At 39.8% G+C, this 15,444-nt stretch overlaps 1 protein-coding gene across 4 annotated transcripts in view; it reads left to right on the top strand.

The window, feature by feature from the left end:
• PPP2R2A (protein phosphatase 2 regulatory subunit Balpha) overlaps positions 1 to 15,231 on the top strand; it is a 39,713-nt gene extending 24,482 nt beyond the window's left edge. For 3 of the 4 annotated variants that reach the window (XM_015297313.4, XM_015297315.4, XM_015297314.4), the window contains 8 exons: positions 5,034 to 5,131; positions 9,068 to 9,233; positions 9,609 to 9,721; positions 10,013 to 10,190; positions 10,455 to 10,619; positions 11,223 to 11,392; positions 11,927 to 12,018; positions 12,311 to 15,231. In XM_015297313.4, coding sequence (XP_015152799.3) covers positions 5,034 to 5,131; positions 9,068 to 9,233; positions 9,609 to 9,721; positions 10,013 to 10,190; positions 10,455 to 10,619; positions 11,223 to 11,392; positions 11,927 to 12,018; positions 12,311 to 12,590 — 1,262 coding nt within the window. In that variant the 3' untranslated portion in view covers positions 12,591 to 15,231. The remainder of the gene's footprint in view (positions 1 to 5,033; positions 5,132 to 9,067; positions 9,234 to 9,608; positions 9,722 to 10,012; positions 10,191 to 10,454; positions 10,620 to 11,222; positions 11,393 to 11,926; positions 12,019 to 12,310) is intronic. The other variant, NM_001030886.2, reaches the window with a different exon arrangement.
• Positions 15,232 to 15,444: the final 213 nt, after the last annotated feature.

Below are 15,444 nucleotides of genomic sequence, written 5' to 3'. Positions count from 1 at the left end.
TCATTTAAACTGGTCATCTTTCATAAGCTTCAGTTTTTCAAATTATCTGAATTGTGCCTGACAGCCCTGCCTTTCTGTGCTGGGTCTTGAAGTCGGGTTATTTGAGAGTTTAAGGACCTTTTGCTTCTCAATCCCAGACTGAGCAGTTTCTCTTTTGGCACTTCAGAAGTGGTTCAGCCTTGACACAGGAGCACGAGGCGGCTGCAAGCAGAGCAAGATTCATGTGATGTTAATGGCACAGATGCAGCTTGTATGCTTCAAGCTGTATGTACATCTACTAGCAAAATGAAATATGTTAATGAAACAAGTATAAAAGGGAGCATTTCTTAAGAATTGGAGGCTTTTGTGCCTTAGTAATCATTGTGGTATTGGTCCCACTTGAAAACAATTTTAAAACAAGAGGACTTTCTGGTTTGAGATGAAGGTGACCTTGGGTCCCACCTTTTGATACTGTGCAGGATTTTAGTTCTTTTCTTGTTCCATGTTCGCCTTATTTTAGTCACTTTTGGGGCCTTTTTATCTGCTTGTATTTACCCAGTCACAGTGTACTGCAGCTACCTCTGAACTCATGTGTTACAGCACCAGGCATTCATTCCTGTTGTTTTCTTGTAAGGTGAATTGCCCAAAATAGCAGAAGTTGGTGTAACAAATATTGAGTAAAAATTCTGAACTCACAGTTGCTGTTGTCCCCTAGGGAACAAATCAGGCTTGTATTGAGTGGCTGTTTTCTTCTCAAGAATAACATAGCAAGAAGTGTCTGCTGCTGGTAAGAACTGCTTGGGGGCTTCTGGCATGGCTCCCTTTGACATGGTGAGTTGTGAACACGTAGTTTAACCATTACCAGAACTTGCAGATGAACGTCTTCCCTGCTTCTCCCACAAACACCTTGTTCAGGTTCCTTTGGTTCTAGGCGAGCTTCAGGTTCTCATCTCCACATCTATGAAGGAAAACCTACAAAACTGCTCCTCCTGAGACAAGTGAAGTGTTGTCTGCACCTTGTGGTAGTTAGTTTTATTGGAACACTTCAAGTGAAGATGCATCACTGATGCCATTCATAAAAAGCTTAGAGCTGGCTGTAAAAATAAAGGTGATGTGCAGAAGAGAAGTAACTTTGGAAGCAGCTGCAGGAAATCAGCTTGTAGGTGCTGTATCAGCTCCTACAAAAAGCAGACTTTGTCCTGCCACTGTGTGGCAGTAAGTGAGGGACCAGAAGCCTCCTTGTGCTCTTGTAGCATGCTTAAGATTGCTGGCTGAGTTTGGCAGTAGTGTGGCTTGCTTCTTGGAAGAAGGAATTTACCTGCACAGTGGTTCTGTGTGGGGTTTGTAGCATTTCAGTCAGCATTACATGGTACTTGGTGATGTAAATGCCATGGCAGTAGTAAATGGACTTCAGGTTGTGCATTTTCTTCCTTTGCTTTCGTATGAATGAAAGCCATTATTTTGAAGTATTTAATGATCTACAGTGGTATCAGGAGTGTGAAGTGGAGCTAGATGACAGCTGTGTTAATCCATGCAGAGATGCAGTTATGAGCACTGTGGTAAGCCCTGAGCTGTCTGTCCCACATTACCCAAGTGAATAAACTCAGTACAGGTGTTGAGGAGCATTGTAGAGTGAATATACTTTTCTGTCCTGCTTTCTGGTCTTAACAAGAGGGATGTCTTCATCCTGTGTGCTTGATGCTGTGCTGTAGCATTCTGAAATTGCAGCAGTTGAAATGTCATGCTTCATCCTGTTGTCAGAGATGTCTTAAGATGCTTGGGGGGGGAGGAGAAGAATCCGTCAGGGTTTGGGTACTGTGTATGTACTCGTAACTTCATGTAAGTCTCTTAACATACAGTGCTGATGGAGCCTGTATTGTGTGGGGGTGTGGTTATCAGATAAGGTTGTAGTGGTTTTTTCTCTTTTACAGTCTGGTGTTTGAAGGGGAGAGCGTTCAGGTGACATCAGCAATAAACATGGAATGCATCTATTTCCAAAAGCCATTGGTGTTAGCAGTGCTAGGGCACCGCATGCATCTGCTCCCTTGGGTGTTTCCCCCTAGAGCTGTTTGTGTAGGGATCATGTACAGGCTCCTGGGCAGTGAGAGCAGCCCTCTGTGTTTGCAAGACTCCCACCTAGAGACAGCAACAAAAAACAGCATCGCAGCAGGGAGGAGGCAGGGAGCAGGCAGTGTGAGCTGTACACGCTCTGCCCGTTGCGCATTGAAAGACTAAAACCAACCCTACAAGTAACTGTCATGGGAATTATAGTTACCGTTTGAAAAGCAGAGGATAACATTGATTTTATCTGGCAACAAGGGTGTTAATACAGATGAAAATACACAGGCGAATCGGTGCGCTGCGGAAGATGAAATGCTTCCCCTGTCAATTCTCAAACACTATTAAATCCGCCCAGTTCAACACCAGTGCCTTGATGTCTGTCTCTGTCTTTGAGCAAGGTATGGGAATACGATAGTCTTAACGGTGAGTTATTGGATTTAAAATGCATGATTGGTTGCTTTGCTCTTCAGCGCTGACTTTGGATAAGTATGCATCTCAGCCCTGCTGTGGGACTGCTGTAAGGCAGCCTTCTTCTGCCTCCTTCATTAGCACGTTTGTTTTGTCCTTGGAGAAGGAGCAGCCCAAGCTTACAGTAAAGGCACGTAGAATTCTATAGGTGTATCTTGAGCTTAGAAAATTACTTTTTCTGTTGCAGTTGCTGATAAAAGGAATGCATTTTTTTCTGAATTAAATACTACATTTGGTTCAAGTACTTGCAAATATCTTTTGCATAGAACTGTTCACGGGAGTCATGTCAGCACTCAGAGCCTGCTGTGCTTTTTGGAGGGCAGGGGATGTGAGCACTGGAAGTTTACTGCTGGAGGTTCATGGGCCTACAGGCAAAGCAGGAGTTGCATGAACTTGCAGATCCCTGATCTCAAGCTTGGATGATCTTAAAATAAATGCACAAGATGCATTTAAACTTTCTGTCTGTTCTTGCTATAGTTTGTAAGGCTTCAAACTTCAGGCTTTTGACCTTGCAAAACTTTCTAGTAAATTATATCAAAAAAGTAATGTGGTGAATATGTTCTTAGAGTATATGCTAGACTTCAAAGAGAATTTTTGTTCTCCTTCCATGTGCACACTTAAATCTGATGACAAAGTGCTGGATTATCAGTTTTAAGACTGGCAGCATTGGTTCTGAATGCTTTTCAGAATGGTAATTGTAAACTTGTCTGTATTAAGGAGTGAGTTATTTTTCCTGATGTAATTGATGACTCCCTTAAGGTCTCCTCCTGTCAGAGGATCACAGCAAGGAGGTTTGCATTGTGTGGTATAGTCAAAATTAGATGAGTTTGCACTTCTTTCTGCATACTGTCCAGATATGAAAGGTGGATGCTGAATGGCACGTCTTCATGTAAGTGCTGTGCAGTCTCAAGTCTTACAGACATGAGAAATCACTTCTTATTCGCAAGTATATGAATGAATGGACTGAGTGCAGTATGCAGAAAAAGCGCATGCTGGTGTGCACTCAGATCAAGGTTTTGCCCCATGAGTGATCTGAATCTCAGTTTACCTACACACAGGTTTGTATCACATCTGTGTTCTTAACACAGTGCTCTTGAGAAAGTTCAGCCTGTTTGCTTCCACAATGCTACGTAATTGTGGCAATGAAGGTAGGCTCCTGTTCACGCCTTGTGATGTGGCACGCTGTGCTGTGTATTAGCAAACACAGCTGAGCTTCATGCCAAGCTTCTGACTCTGCATCTTTTACCTTGGAGGATTTTGCAGTGGGGTTTGGCCTGCTTGTCTGGGCTGTGTTTGCTCTGTGCAGTTCCCAGACAGATACGCAGGGTGCTTGAAGCTGCTGTGTAATGCAGTTATTAAAGAACAGCTTGCTGATGTCCTCAGAGGCCACCGCCCGTGTGTTTAAAGCAGCCGGAGAGTGATGTAAGTTTCATTTTCTTATTAAATAAGAGAGAAATCTTACGTGTTTTACTTCTTCAGCATGATGCCTTAAGATCTGTGAGCTGATGTTTAGCAGTGGCTTACAGTTTGTAGAGCAGATACTGGTCATCTGTTTTTAACTCTAAAACACAGAATGAAGAAACTGCCCAGTAGGAAAGATGGACACATTGCTTGTCTGCCACGGACTGCCATGGAAGTGCAACAGCCTGAATTGCATGTGTAAAAAAAAAAAACCTTAAGTACCTCCTGCAGGAAGCTGGGTTTATGTAGTTTAATGCAGTGCAACGGCAGCCTGATGTTCAAAAGATGGTCCAGCTTCTGATTCTAGCATTGGAAAATACTGCGGGGTGTGGGTGTGTTTGAGAGCACGAGTTGTTGTGCTTGAGCTGGAACGTTGTCCTTATCCTTCTATCTTTTTGCTTCACAAACAAGATGAATTCACTGTTAGATATGACTTTGTCTGTGTATATCGGCTGTTTAATTTTAGCACTCTGCGTAAAAATAGGTGGTAATGTAAAGCTTGCTCATCCAGAAAAGGTATTCAGGTTTTTGAGTCATTGTGTTAAACTTAGATCCTACTCTTGCTGTTTGTCCCACATCCTTGCATTCCTTACATGCTCAGGTCTGACTGTCTCCACCCTGGTAGCTTTTCCCTGAAGTTCTCAGAAGTATACAGTCCTCAATAAAAAAGCAGCTGTGCAATCAGATGGGTACTGCGTGTGTCCCATTCTTTTATGAGAATGGAGGAAATGTAGCAATACCTGTATGCACAGATTCTCACTGGTGTTGCAGTACATACTGAAAATCTGTTTCTATACTTAGATTACTTTCCTCACGGAAAAACAGCTCTGAGAAGTAACTACATAAATCCTGAATCTTGCTGATCTGGTAATTGGTTTCAAATGTATAACTTCTACAAACAGCTTCTGTGTGTTTAAAGGAGCTCCTAGTTGTTTTTCATACTTCAATTGCTTTATTCACATAGTATGCTGTTGGGTTTTTTTTACCTATAGTCACAGCTTTCTTCACCATTTGGTGCACAGAGGCATGATTAACTTGTGGGCTTTATTTTTTTTCCTACACAGCGGATATAATTTCTACGGTAGAATTTAACCATTCTGGAGAGTTGTTAGCAACAGGAGACAAAGGAGGGCGAGTCGTCATCTTTCAACAGGAGCAGGAGGTGAGTGCTTAATTAAAGTAAATGTAATGTTTACCTCTATTTCCATTCACTCTTTAAAGGAAAGGTGTGTGCTTTTATAGCGTGCTTCGTGGAAAGTGTATGCTTGTGTAATAAATGATTAAAAGATAATGAAATTTAAGAGTAAAGGAATTACTGAAAGCTGTGACGATGTTAGCAATGAGTTGAATTTTAAGATTGTAGCCTTCAGCTGTGGTTTAGACATTGTTTAAAGTTGTGGGGGAAGGAAGGGGAGGACACACGAAGACCCTGGGGAGGCTGAAATTCATCACCTTACAGTGCTCTGCTTGGCTGTGATTATTATTTCAGATTTCACTGTAGTTGGGGAAATAAGAATTGCCCTTAGTAGCTGTGACCTAAGACGTCCTTTTCTGTTTTGATATCAATCAGGTAAAATAGTTTAAGGTTCTGTCAACACTGATTTCTTACCATAGTCTAGGATTTCATGCTAGTTAAAATGTATCTCATGCAAGTCTTAGTGCTAGAGGGAATTTTCCTTTAAAACTGTTTGGCTGTGTCCCTCGTGCTGCTGTAGAACTGGAGGTATTTTTTCTCCATGTCTGCAGTAATTTTGTTCACATCTGAAGTTTGCTGTTAATCTGACTGGCTGCTCTGTCTTTTATACAGAATGCTATTTGTTGGTAGTATTTGGTGTATAAAGTACAGCCATGGAAAACATGGAAGGGAAGTAGACTTTAGTTTGACTCCTAGTTGATCTTATAAACACCAGTACTTAACAAATGTTTTCTCCTCAGAAGGTATTTGTGGGTGGGTCTGCATTTTACTTTCTGAACATAAACAGTATGGGTTGCTGCACTCAATCCATTCACTTCTGTTTTTATGCTGTAAATATACTGACTACAGCTTTTTGTCCCCCCATGAGATATGCTTTCTCTGATGCATCCTATCTCTGCATCAGGTACAGAATTCCTCCATCTCTTCTTTTAGAATGTAAGCTTGTTTCTTTACACGTGTACTTAAATAGCTTTCAGATATTTATGCACAAGCACTCTATTTCCCTGAGACCTCAGTTAGAAAGTAATGTCCAGGACAGACTTGCTTCTATTTCTCAGCAAAGTAATGAAAAATCTATTTGTTATCTTCAGAGATAACAGCTCACTAAATCTCTGGCATCTCTCTAGTACTGGAAGTTAGTGTACCAGTGTTTAAAATAAGCAGTCAGTATTTACATATGAGCAATAATAAGGTTTGCTATTTATCTACCTGACAAAGCAATCTGTTTTTATCAATAGCGATGACTAAATATTTTTCCTCTACTTATTATTTTTTGTGTGGAAATGTTAGAATGCAAGCTTGAAGCTAGATTTTGTGTTGCCAAGTTTATCCAGTGAATAGCTAAGCTAATACTAAAATTAGAGAGGAAAAAAAAACCAGCTAAAAATGGAATCCATCTAGTTATCTCTTGTATGTGAAAGATGACATTTTAAGAAGAATTGAAAACAAATGGGTGGAAGATGAAAACAAACAAAAAAAACCAACAACCCAACACAAAACCTACCAAGCAAAAGCTCTCCCAGTACAGGGAGCTGTAACCTAACTGCTTTACATTACAAAAGTAAGGGTATGTTTCCATTTTATACTTGTTCTTTTGGTCTTTGTAGAGTTCTAGGGACAACTCTTGCGATGCCAGGAAGGGTCTCCACTCTTATCTTAAAAGTGGGAAAGCTGAGATGGGGTGTTTGATTTGAAGCCCGTAGTTAGAAGTTGACCTGATGAGAACTTACTGAAGGGGGAAGAGAAGAAGGCACTTTGAGAAAGGTACTCTGCCATCTCACTGTCTGGAAAGGTCATGCTGGTACTTCTTTCCTTATTGTTTCATGCAATTACAATGCAAAAACCACAGTTCCCCAGACTGAGTTGCTTTCTGCTGCAGGTATGCAGGCAGTTGGAGTGCAATAACCTGTCTAATAAATCACTTTGGTCAGTTGGTGCCATCTAGTGGGGTACTCCTGGCTGACTAACCTCTCTAAACTTTGGCCAGAGCTTGTGATGAACACAGCATGTGGGGTATCCTTACTGTGTGCTTTGTAGGCAGGCATAAACTCTTGGGGTTTTAGTTTGCTTGTGTACTTTACAGATCGTTTTATTTGGAAGTATATTAAGGCTGAAGTAGCTAACTGGCCAGGGCAAGTTGTATCTAAAACTGTCTACAGGACTGTGGTTTTAAGTCTTTTGGTTGGATTTAAATACCATCTCATCAGAATGCATTAGAAACCATGCATACAGGAAGACAACCTCTGAAAACACAAGCTCTTGAGTTTCACAGCCTTGTGCAACTTCGCCCACTGCTGAGCTGCTGCCATCTCTGGGCTGGAATGTGGCAGCCCTTCTGTGTAGTGAAGCAAGTGACTTTACATAACTCAGAGGCAGGAAATGAATACTGTATCTAATTGAAACTGAAGGCGGAATTTGCGTAGGCAGCCTGCAATTGCTGAAATTGGAATTTCACATAAGGCACTTGGGCCAACACCTCTTGTTTTGATTTTTAAGAGTGCCATGAGACGATCTGTTGGTTTAAATTTTGCTTTTAATCCCAAGGATGGATTTCATGCATTGCTGATTGTACATATTTTAGTTCTGTAGAGTTTTAACAGAATACGCAAGAAGTATGTTCAAGAGTAAATCGTTATGGTAAGTATGGAATTGAAGAAGAGGTTGCTGAATCATGGCCAGCATTTCTTAAAGCTCAGTAGATTGACTTTAGAAGTTGCCCATTGAATGCAGTGACCCTGCTTCATTTGTTAGGTCTAACTGAAACTTGGAACAAAGTTTCTTCTGTTCTCTAGGGTGGGAAAGCCAGTATAATTGATAGGTGTGGTACAATATTCTAGTGCCAAGTCCTACTTCTAAGGCATTTTTTTCCATTCCCCCTCCCTCCCCATAAGCACATTGGAAAAAAATTAAGAATTCCTGCCAACCATTTTAGGTAGGGGTGTGAAGCAAGAGACAGCATTGCAAGGAATATGACAAATGTGGACTAGCTAGGATCTTATGGAGAAGCATGTTTTAGTGACATGTTAAGGGATTAAATAAATGAATGGACATGAGATGCACAGGAGAAGTGAAGTCTCTAGTCAAGAACATCTCATAGGAAAGGCATCTGACGGTGCAGCCTCTTGAAAGGGGTGGAACAGGAAGGATTCCAGTTCTGTCACCCATCGGAGGAAATGTTAGGTTTCATTCCTGCAGAGCAGTATTAGAGCTAGAAAGCCCCTCTCTGAAAGAAACAGCTTTTAGAAAGATGAGGAGTTTTTTCAAGTTTGGAGTTTTTTCAGTGTTCCAAACAGTCCCACCATCCTTAACAGACCAGCTGCAGCTGTGACTTGTACTAGCAAAATGTATTGATGAGAGAGGTTATTTTTTTTCCCTTCAGAATGAGGAGGGAGGCAAAGCTTCTTAAACAGCTGAGAAGTCTTCAAAGTCTTCAGTAAATGTGGACATTATTCAGCGGAATTGTAGAGCTGCTTGTGGAGGTGACATGTAGGAATGTCATGGTGCCCGACAAGCTGAATGTAGCGCTGAATAAGATTTGCCTTACAGGTGGCTGTGTTTCTCTTGAGGAAATATCCTCCTTATAGAAAAGGTGGGAAGATGAATGATTAGGGAATGATACACTTTGTGTCTTTAATGAAAACTGAAGTTTTTGCAGTAGAGATGATCCTTCTTTCGTCTGATCTACAGGCTTGTTAAAATAAGGTGAACTTTGCACCAAAGGATCCTTGCAGCAAATCTGGCGCAGGCAGTGGTGGAGTGTAAAGTCTCATTTAGCCTTTGTGTTAATTAGCTGTGTGCCTGTGTATGTTGCTGCATAAGTATCTAGTTCTGACCTTTCTCTACAGCCTTGCAAAGCATTTTGTACATTGCATACCTATCTTGATCATTTAATTCTCTTTTTAGAACAAAACCCAGTCTCACAGTAGGGGAGAATACAATGTTTACAGTACCTTTCAAAGCCATGAACCAGAGTTTGACTACTTGAAAAGTTTAGAAATTGAAGAGAAGATCAACAAAATTAGGTGGTTACCCCAGAAAAATGCTGCTCAATTTTTATTGTCTACAAACGGTAAGTGATGACTTAATATTATTTTGCATAACCTGTTGTTGCATGGGTTGGCTGTTAGGGCGCGTAGAAGTGTGCGAATACTTCCATTAGTCATTCGTAACACTCCAAATTGAAACTTGCTCTAACTTTCTTAAAAGAACAAACTGGGGAGGAGGTCTTTTTAATGCTTCTTATCCTGTCTTGTTTTCTTTGTGTAATTTTGAGATGAAGCAAAATTTATATCTAAATGAATTCCTTATCTCCAAGTATTTTTTGTCTTTTTGGTACGCGTAGGTGGTCTTATCTTGTTTGAAGGCTGTGTGTTAAAGTGCATCAGCTCTGAAGGCTGTGTCATTGCTAGAACTTTGATTTGCAACTGTGGCTGTTTAATTTCAGATAAAACAATAAAATTATGGAAAATCAGTGAAAGGGACAAAAGACCTGAGGGCTATAACTTAAAGGAAGAAGATGGACGGTATAGGGATCCTACTACAGTTACAACACTACGGGTGAGTGGTTCCCTCCTTTAATTGACCATCACTGTTTCCATTTGAGGCCAGGTGAACATGCATTTGAGAGGTATTCTCTTTTCTGAGCTGATGTGGCTCAAGGAGCGAGTGGTTCGCATGGTTCACATTTTCAGTGATGCTCTGGGTGTTGTCTGCTGGAACTCCTTCTGTGCCTGCTATTTTGCAGACACAGTTACTCAGATGATTTAATGAGCTTTGGTGTATTGAAGGATTGTGCTAATGTCTACAGTACATTTACAATTCAAACTTTCATTGCTATGTATTTTGCAGGTGCCAGTATTTAGGCCCATGGACCTCATGGTTGAAGCTAGTCCACGAAGAATATTTGCCAATGCTCACACGTATCACATCAATTCCATCTCCATTAATAGTGATTATGAAACGTACCTATCTGCAGATGACTTGCGGATTAATTTGTGGCACCTAGAAATTACAGACAGAAGTTTTAGTATCTTTTTTGCATTGTTTTGTATAGTATATGTGTTTAAAAAAAAAGTTTTATATTTCATGAAAAGTGTTCATGTAGCATGGCTTTGGCTTTGAAGTGTTGTCCTGCTCCCAGATTTCAAGCATCGTCTTCCTGTTGTATTTTTGTTGGCTTGCTTTAATTCTGTTTGGCTATTGCAGACGTATTTTGATGAATTGTTAAATACCTTTAAACTGAAAAATATGTTGTGGAAACTGAAGGAAATTCCTTAACAAAATGGTTTAGATATTGTAGATATTAAGCCTGCCAACATGGAAGAGCTGACAGAGGTGATAACAGCTGCAGAGTTCCACCCAAACAGCTGTAATACATTTGTATACAGCAGCAGTAAAGGAACGATTCGTCTCTGTGATATGAGAGCATCAGCACTCTGTGACAGACATTCTAAATGTAAGTTCTGGCCTGCAGTGTTATCTTTTGTGGACTGTGGTATCTTGCTGCTAGATGAAACGAAGCACTCAGTAAGTATGTGTTAAACTGTTAAACAGGGAATAGTGTTAAAATACTGAGCAGTAAAGTGTGATATATCTTTAGATAGGATTGCTGTAGTATCTTCGGTAAATTAAAAACCAAAAATCTAAATGAGTCTTAAAATTAAATTCCTATTTGGTAGAATAAAAGTAGTGAATAAAATTAGCAGATTAAACTGGGGAGTCTGCCTAGACAGCAGGGCTAGGAATAACTTCCTGCAGACTTGATGAGTATTGGAGCTGCAGAATTGTTTGTTCTGCACCTGAATCCAGAAATCTCACGTGTGTGAATGAAGCCTCCAAACACTACCAAGCAGTTGGCTTGCTTAGAAGCTAACCTTGATTTGCAATGACAGTGAAACATTTCAGAGTATTTCCAACTATAGCAATTGCATGAAACTTTGGAAAAAGAGTTTTATAATACATAAGATATTACAGCCCAACATGGCAAGTGCAATTTGGAATTTTGTACTGGGAGAAATAGAAGCTTACCTCTTGAAATGCCTGCTTTATTTCTCTGCAGTGTTTGAAGAACCAGAAGATCCTAGCAACAGATCATTTTTCTCTGAAATCATCTCTTCCATATCTGATGTCAAATTTAGCCATAGTGGTCGTTACATGATGACTAGAGATTATCTGTCAGTGAAGATCTGGGATTTAAATATGGAGAACAGACCTGTGGAAACATACCAGGTATTTGGTTGAAACATTGATGGACACTTGATGGCCTTACTACTAGTCCTGATGTAGCTGTTAGATGTATCTGTAAATAACTATGGCCAAACTGAGCATCAGTGAGATCAGTGGGTTCCACACCTGCTAAAGGATTTTGCTATTTGCAGCCTGATGGCAAAACCTCAAACTGTGTTTTGGTGTGCAAGTGTCCCTCTGACACAGTGGAAATACGGAAAGGGAAATTTCCAGCTGTGAGATAGCTCATCTCTTTTAGTCTTCAGTTGATTTCATGGTGTCCTGTTATTTCCTGGAGTATATGGAGGTAAAAGCTTCGCTTTGTAGAAAAGGTTATCAGCTAGCACTGACACTTGCTAAATTTCCAAGCTACTTTTATAAGAAAATTTTTGAAGGGATCCTCTTCATCATCCATAGGAAGGTGATGGGTCACCAAAACAGGACTTCCAGGAAGCAGCCAGGTTTGCCAGACACTATTCTAGAGGTTATTTTACAGGTGTGTCATGCTCAATATTAATTGTTTTAACTTTTTCCCAGGTGCATGAATACCTCAGAAGTAAACTTTGTTCACTGTATGAAAACGATTGCATTTTTGACAAATTTGAATGCTGCTGGAATGGATCGGACAGGTAACTTGAATGCTTCTCTATATGTATGTAGGGCTTTTCCAAGTTGTTATCGGAACAAGCAGACAGCTTGAAGCCTCAAATGTATTTGCTTTTATTCCTGGACTGGCTTGGGTGCTATTTTTGTAATTACTGTCCAAGTATTTGAGATAAATAGACTTTAACATATGTATGTTAGCTTTTAATCAACTGATACTGTAGCACTGGATTATTGAGAATTGCTTTAGCTAAGTAGATGTAGAATTGGAATGATTTTCAATTGAACTTTTCCTTCTTTCCTCCACCTTCTCTGCAGCATTGTCATGACAGGATCTTACAACAACTTCTTCAGAATGTTTGACAGAAACACAAAACGAGACATCACCTTAGAGGCGTCACGGGAAAACAACAAACCCCGTACCGTTCTGAAGCCACGTAAAGTATGTGCAAGTGGTAAGAGAAAGAAGGATGAAATTAGTGTTGACAGCTTAGACTTCAACAAGAAGATTCTACACACGGCCTGGCATCCTAAGGAAAACATCATTGCTGTAGCTACTACAAACAACTTGTATATATTTCAAGACAAAATGAATTAGGGTTGGCATTCCTAACTGAAGAGTCCACTTCCTGCATAGTTGAAATAGTTGAATCTAGCATTTGTACCTGTAAACGAAAGAGAATGAGAGGTCCATTATGGCACCCCCTTCCAGTGTTTAAAAATGTGCCATATGACAACACACTTTTATAGCTACATGGAGAAAGCTCTGCTGATGTGTCACTGAGTTCTCCATGTCTGCTAGCCATTTAGGTGAGGATAGGGCACTTTTTAATTTAAATGACTACTTGCACCATCTTGCCTAATGGACTAGATTGGACTGTATCAACATCGGTTTACTCCACTTTTTATGCCTTCCATTGTGATGACGTCAAACACAGGGAAAGCCTTCAATCATGCTATGGGATTTAATTGTGTAACCTCATTACTGTATCATTTGTGGCCCCCTTTTTTTATTAAATACAGCTCATTCTTGCTGTGGCTTGTAGCATTCCTCCTTCTGGCTTCCTGGACTCCCCCTTCCCTTTCATCCCCCTCCACCTAGCCCTGGTGGTGGTGTATAGAGGAAAAAAAAAAAAAACACAAAATAAAGCACATGAGATGGGTCCGTTTGGGGTCAGTGGTAAAGGGGGTCTGTGTTGCAACAAATGTTTTAGTAAACAGTTGACTGTAATCACTCCTTGCCATGTCTGGCACCAAAAAAAAAGAGAATAAGGAGAAAAAAAAAACAAACTACTGAATAAAAGTGACAAAGAATGGAGAATCTGTTTTCTTTTTTTAATCTACCTCTTTATACAAATACTCTGTGTTTTACCTTAGATGCATGAAAATAAAATGATGTTTTTTGTAATGATTTTAACCAGTATTAATTATTTTTAATGGGAATGAAGAGAGGGAGGGATTTCACAAGTATCTGCATTCATTCATGAATGACAATAATACCAGCCTTAGGATGTGTTGACCACTTTCATTTCAAAATCATGAACTACTGTCAGATTTTGCTATTATCTGAACAGACCAGGTACTGTTCCAGTATCCTTAAAAGCTCTTTTTTCTTAAACTATTGCTTAAGCTGGAACAGGAATAGAATTTGCAGGTTTAAAATCTACACTACGGGACTCACTTTTTAATGTTTTCGTTTCATCCTGGTTTCTTTAATGCCTTGTTTTAGGATACAATACCTTTAATGCCTTGTTTAGAGTACGAAGTCCCCTGTGGTTTTTTAACAAGTTGTTTGAATTCTTGTCTAGCAGTATGATGTTATGTAGTTCAAAATAACAAGTGATTACATAGATAACTACTACACTGCATTCTGAGATGCTCTATTTTCTGTATTTTATTGCTATCAGTAACTGAGTGAAAATGTAGTTTTACCATGCAAGTGTTTCTTCTGGCTTTTGGCTTTGCAAAGTTATTGCACTTACAGAAATGTTAAATGGTGCAATGATCAGAAAATACGTGGAGTACAGAAGCTGCATGAAATAAGTGTTCATAGCTATTTGAGAGATTTAAACTCTTCAGCAAATAAGGCTTATCCAAAGATGAACTAGATACTGATGCTTTATAAGGCTCATGAGTTTTTACCTCCAGATATTTTTGCTAATTGTGCTTTTAGGTTTACTCTTCCTTCAGGGAGGTGTTCAGAATGAAGCTTAAAGTCGTAGTGAACTCACCTTGACTTGGAGGACTTTCACTTTTCAGTTACCTAGATTTAAATTATTTCTATGGCTTAGTTATAGATGGTTATGATAATGCCTCTATTATTTGATCATCTAAGATACTGTTTCTGCTGTAAAATTATGGCTGGGTTAGAGATTGTTAACAAGACTACACTTGCGACCATACTTTAATTTCTTTAAGTCCTTGTGCAGTGGTTTGAAAATGTAAAGATTATAATATTAGATCTGGTTCTCTTTAAATACAGTATTTGTCTTGTAACATGCATGCCTGACCATGAGCCTTTGTAAGGATTTTTACCATATTTCACCTGTTAGCCTTGTTGTTTTATTTTCTTTTTAACAAAGAGTAACTGCCCCAGGAACAGCAGCTGTTTTCCAATGGGTGAATAATACTTGCTAGCAGTTAAGGAAACTTGTTGGTTGTCGTCCATAGAGGTGTTTCATGGGATCAGGCCCAACGTTTATTCATTACCTTGTCACAAGAGCAAAGAGGAAATCAGGCACTACTTCAACAACAGAGCTGGTAAAAAAAATCATCTCCGTTTTCGCAAAGAAGGTTTAATTGTTATTCTGGGAATATTGAGGTTTGTGAGAGCAAGATTGCTGCTTTTACTTGTGTATCTGTATATCCTGAATGATGCACTGAATACATGAAAAGCTGCACAGACACAGCAGTGGGGATGCAAAGACAGAAGTGAACACGTAGATTTCACATAGATGAAAGTGCAGCCTTCTAGCAATACTACACTCAAGCAGAACTGCCTCTTGGACCTCAGCTGTGCTTGTTGGGTTTCAGGAATTTTAAAGCTAGTCTTGGGAAATACTTTTGTTTTCATCAGTAGCGGTGATCTCTGGCATGTCGCTTGAGGTTTAACCTATCCTCAACAAAACCAGCTACTGACTTTGGTGTCATGCTATCCAACTAGATACTTCTCTAAACACACTGTCCATTGACATATGCTGTAAATCTTATATTTTATTAATAAAAGTATGCATAGAATACATCTTGTCAGGTTGCTTTTTATCTTTCTTCCCATCTCTTTTCTCTACTTACAGGCATTTTTGAAACTACTCATCCTTCTTACTGCATGTTGAGTAGTACCCCTTCTTGCTAGGTTCTGTGTTGTTATTTCTGGGCCTTAGCCTGGAGAGCTTGCCAGACAGGGTGGGTGGGTGTTAAGGCAATCCTGCCTGACGGTACTGTTGGAGGAAAGC

This window comes from Gallus gallus, chromosome 22 (genome assembly GCF_016699485.2).
Source record: "Gallus gallus isolate bGalGal1 chromosome 22, bGalGal1.mat.broiler.GRCg7b, whole genome shotgun sequence".
Taxonomy (NCBI): domain Eukaryota; kingdom Metazoa; phylum Chordata; class Aves; order Galliformes; family Phasianidae; genus Gallus; species Gallus gallus.
This window is presented reverse-complemented; position numbering and strand designations above follow the sequence as displayed.